At 33.8% G+C, this 14721-nt stretch overlaps 1 protein-coding gene across 3 annotated transcripts in view; it reads left to right on the top strand.

The window, feature by feature from the left end:
- LOC129217464 (uncharacterized) overlaps nucleotides 1-14047 on the top strand; it is a 287483-nt gene extending 273436 nt beyond the window's left edge. For all 3 annotated transcript variants that reach the window (XM_054851768.1, XM_054851767.1, XM_054851765.1), the window contains exons 3-4: nucleotides 2654-2755; nucleotides 13748-14047. In XM_054851768.1, the coding sequence (XP_054707743.1) occupies nucleotides 2654-2755; nucleotides 13748-13963 (318 nt within the window). In that variant the 3' untranslated portion in view covers nucleotides 13964-14047. The remainder of the gene's footprint in view (nucleotides 1-2653; nucleotides 2756-13747) is intronic.
- Nucleotides 14048-14721: the final 674 nt, after the last annotated feature.

The raw sequence follows: 14721 nt of genomic DNA, 5'->3' as shown, positions 1-14721 counted from the left end.
TGGTCTTATCTAGCGCATCCACCTGACATATCTAGTTGCGCACTGAAATAAAAATTATGTGCTTTTGAACATTTAGGCATTTTATATTTCTAACTTAGTTCAAAGTTAAACTAATTTTATTAAAATAACTTTCTTTGCATCATATTTCTCACACAGTTAAGTCTCTCAATTCACCCTAAGGGGCAGATTAACTTGAACCAAGTTGATAATTCAATTTACATAGCTCTTATAATACTTTGAAAAACAGCTTTGTATACATTAATAAGTGCATTAACATAATTAAAATATGAGTGGGACAGTTCATAATAAAGGAATTGTGGTTGGAAATTACCGTGAACGATTGTTATATTTTATTTTACGCATACAAGAAGGCTTTCAAAGTGAACTGCACTTCAGTGAAATGCTAGAAAGTCTTAGAAAAAACGACGCGTCCGCGCGGCTGTTATCTTAGAGCGGACAGTAAGTACAGCAAGTACAAAGTTGCTTCTTAGTCGCCAACATGAAAGTTTTTGTTTGAATGTCCCCAAAAAATACGTAGCGTCGCATAATTTCAATGAAGTTTGATAGCTATTTATAGTTACTTTATCTGGAAATCTTTTGCTCAGCTCAATTTAACATACATTAATCAATATTGCCAGTGATCGCCAATGAATTATTCCGCATAGGAAGTCTTAACATGTGACAATGAAAAATCTTCGCCGAGTTTTTTTCCTGATTTTCAAAGGAATATTCTTTTTAACTAATGCTCTTCCCAGGTCCGGATCTATGAATTTTGGGCCCCCTGCAAAAAGTTAGCAGGGCCCCTAACTGCCTACTGGATTCCTTATGCCACTAAGGGTCATGGGCCCTTTTAGTAGCGTGGACCCTCCTGCATTTCCTGGTCTGCGGATACGTAGATCCAGGCCTGGCTCTTCCTCTGCTGAGGTTGTTTGATTCGAGTAGAAGAAGACGTTTCGAGCAAATGAAATTCCAGTTAACAACATAACTCAATATCTGTTGGTGAGTAACTGAAATCGTCTGCGAATCACACACACACACACACATGTCACAGCTGTAAGTATAAAGACTACGATCACAGTACTTCATATTAAATTTTGCCAATTGAAGTAAAAGAAAAGAAAGAACAAAATTGATTCGATTTCCTAAAAATAGTACTGAAGTAAATACAGCATCCAAAATTTTAAAAATTTTTAAATTATTTTTCTTCTTGTCTTGTTTTATCTTTCATTCGCTGTATCAAGGATGTTTTAAGGTGTTTTTGGGGTCGGAGGGGGCGGGGTATTCCCCAGGACAAACAGGAGGTCCGAAGGCCTTCCTTTGGTTAATTTTGGAAAAATGCCATTAACGTGCTGGTTTTAGTTGATTTCAAAGAAAATTTTATAGCATTATTTCCTAGAATAATTTGCAAGAACTTGCAATAGTTGTTAAGGTTTTTGATAAAGTAAAAATATATTACAATATAGATGTGTTTTTTTTTTTTTTTTTACTCTTTTTCATGGTTGTTTCAACTCAAATGGATAAAAATACTCGCATTCTTAGAACGTAACACAATTTCTCTAGCACTGGCAATGTGTGGTACAGACAGGTCACACAATAAACTGCATATTATTGCATTTTAGATTTGATTTCAGATAATTGAACTTGCATTGTAGCTGTGAGAAAATACAAGTTGTTTTAAAAATTGTATCCTGATGGAATACATTTTTTAAAAAGAATTCAAAATCCACCCAAATATATTGAGGATGCTGGTCACCCCTGGCACTCCCATAAATCCGTGTGTGACCCCCCTCCTGGAACACATTGAGCACAAAATAGACACATCATAATACATGAGCTGTATTTGAAGGATTCTATGAAAAATGTAAAGGTTTCAATCGTAGTTTTCAATCAAACTTGATCCCTCTCTCTGTCCCATTCTCAGTGTCGCTCCCTTCCTGAGCCTAAACGAGCCCTACATTCCATCAGTGGCCAAGGGTCTCGAGTGGATGTTAGAGGAGACCTGACATTGGATGAGCGTTGGAAGACCCAGATAATATAGACGAACACCCAAACAGAGTTCGCAGACAATTTTGATAATTTTAAAACAGATTTTTGTATTATTACACCTCAATGGCAAGCGATAAATGTTGGTCAACAATTTTGAAGTTCCCCCAATTAATAATTGAAAAAGGAGCAAATAGAATTGAAAAAAATATGCTGTTTTTATTATGGTACTTTACTGGCTTTCAACTTGACATTTTTGCAGTTGGTTATGATATAAAATTTGGGAGAAGTACAGCTATTTTTTGCAGAAAATTTTAGAGAATTTTTTTTAAGTTTGCAGACAGTTTTAAATTTTATCTAGGTCTGAGCGCAGAAGCAGCTTTCCTCAACACTTTCAAACCTATATTTCTTTTGGTGAGTTTCCCCAAACACTTTTCTAATTGCAACACTGATAACAAGTATGCAAAAAATTCATAGTTCAAACTACAGAATGTTATCCTGAAATATTTAGGCACTACGGCGATTTCGTGCCCAGTGTTTGTTCATTAATACTAGTTTTTTATTGCAATTAAATCATAAATTGCTGAAGTAAAAAACGTTATTTTCCAAAAAAAAGCTTTATTTTTCAACTGTGAGTTTTTGTTAACGAATATTTTCCTCTCCTTTTTAGAATGGCAAATACCATGAATTGCTCAACAGTGAAGATCACCTTAGACACTTGAAACAATACCGAAAAGATAGCTCCTATAGTAGACCGGACATTACTCATCAGGTGATTTGAAAGATCAGCTATTTTGTGAATCATTTTGTGCTTGTTTTAACTTCTATTTTGTTACTTATTCATTTTGATGGTACAAGCGATCAATTCAGCAAAAAATGATTTGCTGAGGCCAAATAAAATATCTCTGCTGGTAGTAGCCTTTTACTTTGAATTTTTAGAACTAACATATTATGCATACCTTGTCACCAATGAAGTCTGCTTGTCAATATTCGCCGGGAGAATGGATATTGGATAAGTACCTATATTTTAAATCTGTTGCAATCTTCTAAAATCAGTCAAATCTGCTTGCCTCGAAATTTTCATTTTTTGTAATTTTAATAATATTTTAATAATTTCTGCTGTAACCTAGTGCATCTGAACTGAAACAAGCAGGACATTTTCTGATTGACCTAAAAAGATAGGACTTACCAACAAAGATAAATTAATGAATTACTTTGTGAACTTCATGGCGGAAGGTCATAAACATGGTTTGTACGTTTTTAAAAAACCTTGAGAAGTGCTTGAAAAAAAGTTCATGTGCTTATAAACTTTAAAAACATCAAAAGGTGTCTGGCCACATACTACTCGTATTGCATCAAGTAATGCAATTCTTGTTGATTGCAGACTGATATTCCAACACGGTTGTTTATTAACTTTTTGTGACAAAACTATGTAATTTTAGCTCATTTTTCGAAATAAGTTATCATTTCGAAGGCTTCTAATCCAGAGGCTCCCAAGCTTCTGACCTCCGCGGACCTCCTACGGAAAAATTACGAACTTCGCGGACTCCCTACCCATCTTTCCCAACGACGCGCGCGCGGAAAAAAAAATGATTTGACACAGTTAATTAATTTTTTTTTTCTAAAATATTTTCACTTTTTTTCCTTTAAATTTATTTATTCATTTTTCTGTATATTTTTCAGAGCTCTTGTCTGGTTTTCATTTCTTACATTATTATTTTGAGCTATGCGAGTGAAATTCTATTTGAAATTCAAATAGGAATAAAAATGTTATCACCAAATTTCTACAAGTTTACTAATAAGAATGAACTTTTGAAGTTAGTGAACAAAACACTGTTAGCCAAGTTTTAGTGTGTTAATTTTTTGTATGAGTTGTATTTTTATGGCGTACTAGCTGTACCCGACGCGCGTTGCTACGCCAACAAAAAAATACATCGTTATACTGATTTTCATGACAATCGGTTGAACGGGGCAGAAGTTGCTACTCTGCAGTGCCACCTGGTGGCGAGTGGCTTCAATGAGCATAATATGCACCTTCGCCGTGGAAAAATGCATATATATAGCAATTTCATAATAATCGGTCCAGGTATCAAGTGAAGCCGTGACTATACTCAAATTTCGTACTCACGCAGTTTGCAAGATCAATCAATCGCTAAAAATATCAAATAGAAAAAGTTTTAAATCCTCCCGTTGCATGAAAAGCCATAAAACAATAAAGAAAGAATTCATTTGTTCAAACTCAAGAAAAATGGCAACAGCTAACTTCTTATCAATGAGATCTTTCACGCGAATTAAAATCTGCAGCCGATAATTTTATTCGTATTTATCCAATGGATTGTGACTTAAATTGGAATAAAAAAGGAACTATCGATCGGATTTTTTTTCGAACTGGTCTATAAACATTTCCAGTACCAAAAATAACAAACGGTGAAAGTTTCAGCCAAATCTGCCGGGTAGTTTTTGAGTTCATGGATGACATACAGACAAACATTCATTTTTATATATATAGATTAGGGTTTTAATTATTGACTATATGGTTCGAGCAAACCACAATTATATTTAATACTTTAGCTGGATAGCGCGGCGGATCCCCTGGCATAGACTCGCGGACCCCCAGGGGTCCGTGAACCACAGTTTGGGAAACTTTTTCTAATCCATCTCAGTAAGTCAAACATTTCATGCTACTTGTTTGCATCGATCTTCCCCACTCAGTACCTTTTTATCACGTTATTGTATGTAGCTAACCAATCATACCGTCTGTGCTCTTATTGCAGGGTGGCCACACTAGGGTTGCTCAAAAAAAAAAAAATAATAATTTTCAGCTAGAATCCATGACACCCCCTATTTTTCTACCCTTACTAATTGTATTATACTGTAAAAGTTTTAGCTTCTTACTCAAATTTTAAGACGGTGCTCAATGACCCCTTAATTTAACATTAGTCGTATCATAGAAAATTCCACAAATTGAGGAATATTTAATTTCTCCAGCTGTTGTTTTGTAAATAATTTTTTTATTGCAATGTATATGCATATTTCTAGGTTATGTTATAATATGTAGCAATGTTTTTTTTTTTTTTCATTTCGATGTATTTTTAACCCCCCTCCCCATACTATTGATGTTTGGGGGAGGTGGTTGAGCACCCGTTTTCAGTTGAAATAGGAAGCTAAACTTCTTCCAGTATATTGCTATCCACAAGTCTAAAAATATTGAGGGGTGTCCCGGTATCTAGAAGAAACTTCTTTTACATGTATTTTTGAACCACCCTAAGCCACAGGCTACCTAAATGCAACTTTTAGCTACTTTTTTGTTGGTTTTACAGGCAGGTATTACATTCTTCCTTGAATCCGCTATTTCCCGCTTTTCTGTCAATTTTCTTGATTTTTGTTACTTTGCTAATTTTTTCATGCGATTTGTTGCTTTTCTGCGATAATGTGTAAAATGCAGGATTGCAGAAATGCAGGAAAACGCCAACCTAAAAATTTTGGGTTGGCGTTTATGGAATTTTTTGCTGGCACACTTTCTAAAACTGAAAAATTATTTTAAAAAAAACTTTTGAAATAGGTTTTTTTCCAATGATTTTTGTATGCATATTTGAAGAGTGTTTTTTGGGGGGCGGGGGGGGGGGGTAATCGAGCTTCCTCATAGTGTCCGGAAATTTCGCTTTTCAGAAAATCTTATTTGAGCCCACTTTTATAACTTCAAAATCGTTAGTTATTTCCCATATGAGGGTTTTTTCCCCATTGAGGCTGCTGCATCTGAGACAAAGCCAAAAAAAATAGATACATGTTCTAATAATGTTAATCACTTTTTGTCTCTTTTTTTTTCGATTTATCTCATGTAATCTGTTTTTAATTTCGTCTCTTTTCATTCTATTTTAGATCATATGATTTTACCTAATGATTAAAACTATTGGGAAAAGAGACTTTTAAGATTTTTCCTCTTCCTGTTCTATGTACAGCATCCATGTGCAATCCGTGGCGAAGCTACAGTTTCTGCCGCCCGGGGCGGTTCTTCTATTTGCCGCCCTTTTATTGAGACAATACAAACCCTCGAAAATTATCGAGCAAATTGAAAACTTCATTTAAGGAAGAAAAGGGAAACTAACTTAATCCGTACTTTTCTTACAAAAATGGGGGGGGGGTGTTAGGCGCCTATCTCGGTGAAATATTCTAGATTTACATCAAAAACTGCTCTTAGGAGTATCGTTTAGGGAGATGGAGTTCTCTCCCAAATCTTTTTCAAAACAGAAGTCAGTTTTAGCTTTTGGTGACGTTAGGAAGTCAGGGTCTTTTCTCGAATATTTTGCAAGATTTACGTTTTAAAAATGCAATTTAAGCTTGTCTTAGTAGACGTTAAGGAAATGAGGAAGGTTCAAGGGCTCACACTACGGAAATATTTCAACTTTGAATACTGAGAAGCGCAGTTGTAGTTACAACTAAGGCAACCTTTGTAATGGATTATCTTTTTTGATCACTCAATTTTTATTCCTCGGAAAAGATATTCTTTTGAAATTTTGATGTTGCCTTTTTTGTCTCCAAAATCCTAGAATATTAAAGTATTATTTCCACATGCATGTAATTATAATTATCGCCTTCCCAGTCATTTCGGGATGCAACCAAGAAATTTATTAAAGTTTGTTAGAGTGTGCTCCCCCTCCCTCCCCCCTCCATTTTCTCACCAAATCATGCCAGACCCATCAATTGAAGGTTTTCTCGAGCTTTATGATTACTTTGAGGTAATAATTAGTATTAAGAATTTTATATTTAGTATTAACAAATTTAAATCATTTTTTTATTTGCATGATAAAAAGTCCGAGTTGATTTAATAGAAAAAAAAAAGGAACAGTTGATTCGAAAAAATAAAAGATTTTTCCATACAAATACTATATGTTTTTCGAACCCTTCTTAATGCCCAACAGCTTGAATCTTTTGTAAAAAGCGATCTTGGATAGCTTATTTTTTTCATTCGACCGCTATTTAACATCCGTTCCTTTATCGAAAGGTAAGGGGAGAGGTGATTAGAAAAAAAGCTATCACATTGTTGTTGCTTTTTTTTTTTTTTAATTTTTCAGAAACAAATTGAAATGGTTTTAAAATTTACCTTTTTTTAAGTTTAAATTCACTTTTTTGCCGTTTCGACTGTATTCAATGTCAGATACATATATATTAGTTTAAAATAGGTACTTTTACTAGTGTAAATCAAGTAATATTTTTTTTTTCTTTAGAAAGAATCAGTCAAGCAATCACTGTATGCAATTTTGTCTTCGAACGGACGCACAATGCGAGAAAGAAACGTGACGCAATAATTTCCTATTTGGCGAATGATTGCCAATAAAGGTAGCTTTCCCTGTTGCACGCTTGCTCCCGCTGATTGCTCCAACATGGCGGATGCGTTGGCCTCTCCAGTTATAGGGGTTCTAATCACAATAAAACTTTACGTTCCGAAGGGGGGGTTTTTTCTTCACCTCCAGTAAAAGATTCAAAGGGCCATTCCACCGTCACGTGCGAGAAAAAAATACACTTAAATTTCATTAACATTTCGTCATATCTCTTAATATTTTAATGAAACAGGGGTAAGCATTTTTTTTAATCTTTATATTTGATACAAAGATACTCCTGACACAATTATATTTTTATTAAACAATTTTGTTACTTAAAATAAAATTTATTTACATGCATCACGTGCGGGACATTCAAAATCAACCTTTGGTAACTTGCTTATGAATAAGCTAATACTTTTTCTCTAATAATACAGCAATGACGAAACAAGTTGTAGATTTTGAAAGCTATGGTTCCAATGTAAAGGAAACATATCTTATTAGTCTAGAAATAATTATTTAAACCATTGAAAAAAAATATGTATGTGCCCACTCCATTGAAAACGGTCGTTTTGTCCCGCACGTGACGGTTCTTATATTTCATAAAAAAGAAATAATTTTTCAAGAAAGTTATTGCTTAAGAAGTCACACATCCCTTTGTGATTTCTTAAGCAACAAAATTTTGTTCATCATCCTTTCAAATTATTATTTTTTATGAAATACTAGTGGTACTAGCCAAATTTCATGAAAATCGGTCGAACGGTCTAGGCGTATACGCGTCACAGAGATCCAGACAGAGAGACTTTCAGCTTAATTATAAGTAGAGATATGAAACGTCACGTGCGGGACAAAATTACCGTTTTCCGTGGAATGGCCCAAAGTATAATTCCCTTATTTGAATTTTTTTCCCCACATCAAAGATGCTGAATCGCCGCGCATAAAACATGCCGCCAGGGGCGGACCGCTCCTTCCGCTCCACCCTAGCTACACCACTGAGTGCAATCTTTTTGCATCCTTCGCAGGATTTGAAATTTTTGCCTTTAGAGCATTCAGATATTATTTACCTTGTAGACAAGACAAATATTCTTGAATATCCTTTAATCTAGGATTTAAAAAAAATCATGCCCGTAGAAGCAAAATACAAATCCTGTTCTTTACACAAAAAGAGCCGATATAACTTTAATACATTTAGTAAAATTTAGATCTGTTTATGATTTCAAAAGTTTATTGTAATTTAGAACATTTGTATTATAGGTTTAGCAGATTAAAAAAGTTTTCAGAGGTGTAAAATCTGCGCCTTAGTTTGTGAAATTCAAGTCTTGAAATCTGGTACCAAATTAAAAAATTCTATTTTTCACCAAACTACACCAATGAAACTATGTTTTCTTCAGAAGAATTTTACTTTCTCTAAACACCAACATTTCTATAATACCCCACGTGAAATTATGTTATTTATTTTTGAATAATTTGGAAGAAAAATAGGAGATAGATAATCTCTTCACTACTTTTGCTAATGATTAATCAAGAGGGTGGTTTTCGAATTTGAGGCATTTTTGAAATTAAAGTGGTTTAAAAAACAAAATTAAAACTAAACATTTTTGGTAATTAACATTAGTACTCTCAAATGTCTTGTTCATATTTTCATATCCAGCAGCGAGATTTAAGCAAAATTTAGGCCAGTGGGTCCCTTATAAGTCACTTTGAAACTAAAAAATGCCAGTTCTGTTACCGGACAGATATTTGAAGATTTTAAATGAAATAAGAGTTTGTTGAATTAGTAAATCAGTTTAAAATACAGGTAATTGGTCTGGAATAGTAATTTGTTTCTCATATTTACAAAAGAAAAATATTCCATATTTTATTTGTATTAAAAAATGTCAGGTCTGTTACTTTAAATTATTTTTAATAATTTAACTTTTCTCTAAAATGAATAAAAATGATTGTGTGCTGTATATTCGTAAATATCATAAAGAGGTTTCATATCTATCAATTGCACCCTCAGTTTTAATTTTAGTTCAAGTATTTTGTTTTTTAACAATTATTATTTTACAAGGTAACAAACCTGACAAGTAACAGACCTGATAATTTTACACTATTGTTTTTCCCCCCTTACCATGAGTAAACTTTTTAAGTTTAAGGTATCATGTCTCAAATATAGTTCTCAGAGTTGCTTTGAATGTTGCAAGCAGTTAATAAAGCTTTAAAAAAGTTTGTAACAGGCCTGACATCATAAGAAAATACTCACCTCGTGGAAAAAGCTTAAGTCCTTAAAAGTAGTTTTTAAGCCATGATGATAACTCAAATTTGTTCCTTCCTAATACTGAACCATGAAAACGATATTTAAATATGGCGAAGCTATCTACTGGGTAATTTTTAAATGATTAACCTTGGTAACAGACCTGATAGTAACAGATCTGACATTTCTCCAGGAAAACATGAAATATTTAATAATCAAATAAAACATTTAGAAAACTCAAAGGTATTTCATAGAATTATTCCAAAATATATTTTGAAACATACATAGGTTAATAAATGTGATTTCATATTTTGGAAATAAGTGAAATATTAATAGAAGTTTTGGAGCTTCTATCTCAAAAAATTCCCGAGACCCTAACGTTACTAGAAAATAGTCAACAATTGCGTTTTTAAGTCTAATTTCAAAAACTTTTCGTGGAGGGGTGTCCCAAACCCTGTTATATCACCAAAGAACGGCGAAAATTGAGCTTTTGAAATTACAATTTTTAAAAATTTAAGAGGGAGAACCTATGATCCTTTCTTCCTAATACCATTATGAACGTCTAATATCTTCGTTTCTAGGACTTTAATTTCGAAACATTGGGAGGGGAAGATTAATCGACCAGAAACTTTTTAAGTCCTATTACTTTCCCTAACTGCAACAAGAATGGTCTATAATCATGTTTTTAAGTCGTCAATTTCTGAAAATATTGGAGAGGTCTTCGGAATTTTTTCTCCCCCTTACTTCTCCAAAGATCGTATAAAATTGCGTGTAGTCGAGTTTCGGCTGATGAAGAACTAAAGCTACGTTCATATGAAAAAAAAAAGTCCTCCCCTTTCCCATTAAACTAATTTCCGGTTACGTCACTGTTTCGTAACTCTTAGCCGATAGTGTCAATCAGTTTATTTAGTATAAGATGTCTTAGCATGTAATATACAAATGTATAAATTTGCTTTCAATGTTGTTTAAAAAAAAAACTATGTTTCAATAAATGTATTTCAGTGTACATTTTAACAAAGCACTTTTTTTTTAAATAAATTAAATGCCTTATTTTTTTCCCACATTATATTTATCAACAAAACCTCGCTCCAGGTTAACCATCTTTTCCCTAAACACCATTGCATGAAGGCGTTCAAAAGACACTTGCACGACGGCGCTGATAAGGCTTGGCGTGGCCCTGAGAGGGGGTGAATAAACCTAACTGCCCATATGATGGTCCTGCCAAAGAGGGCCCCGAGCTTAAACTTTTGGGAAGGCGGAAAACCTCAATTTGCCGAGTAGAACTCCAAATTTTGCCGAATGGTGATAATTGTGCCAAATAGAACTCTAATATTTGCAGAATGATATTTTTGCCAAATCGTCAGAAAAATTGCCGAAAATGGGAGGTCATAGACCTTCGTGACCTCCCATCGGTGCTCCCGTGGGCCTGCCCTCCCCCCCCCCTTCCATGTTGAGCTGGAAACGTCATTGTTTGAATAAGTTTACTAAAAGTCTGCATTAGAATAACGACGTTAATCCCTGAAAATCCAAATCAGCATAAATCATTCTGAATAACGTTAACGGCAAATCTGAAAGTCCTGAGTAGGTTCAAGTCAGCTGTAAAAGTTTTCATTAAAACTGCTAAAATCCTTGATTATCTTCTCTACCGGAAGTATAAAAAAACAATAACTCGAGAAAAAATAACCAGAAGGGGTAACATTAAATCTACCCATTGCAAGAAAAGAATCACAGCAAATCCAGGAATTTCATTTGCTCACGCTCGAGTAAAAAATGACAACAGATATTTCTCCTCTACGATTTCTTCACTCTAATTAAACCTCAGCTCGCTCAGACGATATATATTTAGTTTCATATTCATTTTTACTTACTTAAATATACTTATAACTTTTTTCTTGTTAAATTTTGGCCCTTGGAGTTTTCAAACCGAAGAAATTCTACTTATGGGGTAATTTTTACATGCTTTCTAATGAGACCAAAATCGGGATGTTATGGTCGTTATTTCAAGTATAAACAGGGGCGGCAAATATGGGGGTCAAGAGGTGGCGGTCGCACCCCCAAATGTTTTGAGCAGAATGATAGAAAATGGGTGAATTTAATTTATGCAAGTCGGAAATCAATGTTCAATAAAAAAAATCTCTCTGGTTCTCAGTAACTATTTTATGAAACTCGACACATTCCCAGACTAGAAAAAGGGTTTTTCGTTATTTGGTTGATGACTTAGAAATTCATGAAGTATTTCCCAGCCTTTTCAGAACTTAAAAAGCTGATAGACAACCATGGTTAATTTTAACTAAAGAAGAAATTTCCTCATATAGGCTAAATATTTCATACTTGTGTGCCCTGTGTAACGATGGTCGTATGTCCAATAGGAGAGGCCCATGCAAAGTGGTGTGGCTGCATGATGTTCACAAGAAAATTCCTTGATATTTTACATTCACTTTTACGGTCACTTTTTAAGTGTATATTTATTTAATGAGTGTTCATCGCTTTCTTTTGCTAGAAACACGTTTCAGCTGCTCAATGCGTTATATGCTTTCATAGTAACTTCTTAAAAATGCATGTGCTTATTAAATAAAATAAAAAAAGTATCAACAAATGCCTTTTATGGGGTTCTATAATTATGCAATCTCGGAGTGACACAAGATGATCTTCAAGAGTTAAAACGATAAAAACATTTCTCTGTAACTTCAAAGCAGTGATTTGACGACTAGAAGAATTATTGCAAAAGGATTCTTTCAATGGTGAAAAAGCTCATGCCCTTTAGCATGTATGTCTTCGTTTGAATTTTTATTCAATTTGTTTGTATTGAGGAAAGTTTTTGAAAAATGCTTTACTCTATTAAAACATCTTCAATCCGCTACCCTTAATTTTCGTACTATTCAAGCCACAGTTCAATCTACAATTGATCTGTGCGTTCGTACTACTATAGTTCAATCTACAATTGAAACTGAAAATAGATCTTACATAGATGTATTATTGTATCTCAATCAATCGTGAAACTTTTCAAAAAAATTCTTCCTCCGAGTCAATTTTAAAATGGAGCAAAAAAAAAAAAAAAAAAAAAAACACATGATGATCTGAAGTCAAACATTGATTTTTTAATATTTTGTATGAAGTAATAGATTCAGTTTCGAATGAAATTAACACAAGATTTGATGATAATTAGTTTTCTGTATGGTTGGCTCTATATATTATCTGGATTGGGTTTTGAAAACGAAAAATAAATTGTTTCAATTATGAGTAACATTTTTAGCATGAGGCAAGAAATTTACAAGCAATTGACCGAAAGACCGTTATTACATCAAAGAGACTGCAATTTCGTCCTTGTTATGGACTCCTCAGTCTGTAATAGTGAATAACAGAGCAGGAGGAAGATGACATCTCATTGAAATTGAGAGCACCGACGAGACTAAATTATTCAATGAGTAAAAACTAAGCCCCTCACAATTTTTGAAGTTGCCAGGGTGATTTTGAAGAGCAAGATATTTAAAGAGTGTTTTCATATATAACTGTTACTTCAATTATTTTTTAAATACTCCAATCAGCTCCTAGTGGAGAAAGATTTTTTTTTTATGTCTCAGGAGGTTAGAGAATTATATTTTCGAAGTACAATGAGAAAAGAAAAAAAAAGGTTTTTTTTTTCGCTGTACTGGCAAAACAGCTCGATACTGGGCACTGATAAATTAGTAACACGATTCCCTGCTCTTCCATTTTTCCAAAAATCATGCATTAAAATTTTTCCAAAAGGTATAAAAACTTTAGTATTGAGATGTTTTGTATGATAACTTATTAGAAAACGAATCAAAATTTTAATTGTTTCTAAACATTAATTTTTATTCATATTAAACCGATTTTATGAACACTTCCTGTTAGCTAATGTGTGTTTTGTACCGCACTGTGGTAATACAGTTTAAGAAACTCGACCCCCCAAATGAAATGCTGAAATGCCGCCCCTGAGTACAAAGAGCCATTTTATGCCAATTTTGGTTCCTGAAACTAAAATTCGAACGTTTCGGGACTTTTTTAGCTTTCGCATCACGACCCTTCGCGGGTGCATAAGTACCTCCCTGCCAAATTTGGTCTAGATCTGACACAAACAGTGGATATGTAAGTGGAACTTACACACTCACACACATATATATATATTCTCTGTTTTATTTATATTGATTGTGATTTTCAATGCCTAACTTTTTATTATTTTTTTTCTAAGGTCTATGTCCTATCTGCTAGCGACCTCGCAAGAAATATGTTATCTCCCGATGGGCTGCTGCAACTGCCACCTGATTACAGCAGTGTTATAAAGCAAAATGAGTCATCTTCTTATGTAAAACTCACGTTCGTAGACCCCTTGCCGGGTGGGCAACTGCAACTGCCACCTGATTACAACAGTGTTATAAAGCAAAATGAGTCATCTTCTTATATGTAAAACATACGTTCGTAGACCGCTTGCCAGATTGGTCTACTTATTGTTTGAAGTCATTTGTTCGAAACTTCTATTTTTACTGACTTTTTTTTTTAAATAAAGACTTTTACATTGTTCTAATGAAGTTTTTTTTTCCAATGGTTACACTCAGCAAATGTTTACACAATTCTCTTTAGTTATTGGTAACTAACAGTGCCTGTAAACATTAAAAACCTGCTGTGGGAGTAGCAGGGACGTTTATTTTATGCTTTCAAAATGCTAGAAAAACTTAGGAAAACTTTTATTGATAGCAGTAGTATTCAAAAGTCAAGCAGTATAAGCTAAGTGTAGTTTCCGTCGTGGACCAACACTGAAATAAAACGAAAAAAATAATAATAATTTACAAAACGAATAAGATTTATATTTTTCCCTAGCAAGTCATCCTTGTACGTAAAAGGTTAATAACGTTTTAACACGGTAACAGTCTTTTATTGTTAAACAGATTTCAAGTTTTCTTTACAACTGGAACCAGCTTTAAGAAGAGTTTGCCAGAGTACCGGAATAAAAAAAAATTTTACTTAGGAAAGCATTTTAATCGATAGTTTCGAAATTCATTAAAATGGCGTTTTGTTGTTATTGTGAGAATAGCACCGTTGAAGGCTGTACGCCGGTATACTCGTTCCTGCTCTGATTGAACATTAGAATTTGATAACAATTTTTACTCATGTATTTGCACTTTATTTCCAGCACTAGAAAGAGCACGTCAAGGTAAGACGGGTAAA

The sequence above is a fragment of the Uloborus diversus genome, chromosome 2, assembly GCF_026930045.1.
Source record: "Uloborus diversus isolate 005 chromosome 2, Udiv.v.3.1, whole genome shotgun sequence".
In the NCBI taxonomy this organism is placed as follows: Eukaryota; Metazoa; Arthropoda; class Arachnida; order Araneae; family Uloboridae; genus Uloborus; species Uloborus diversus.
The sequence above is the reverse complement of the archived record's forward strand: the minus strand, read 5'-3'. Positions and strand labels throughout refer to the sequence as shown.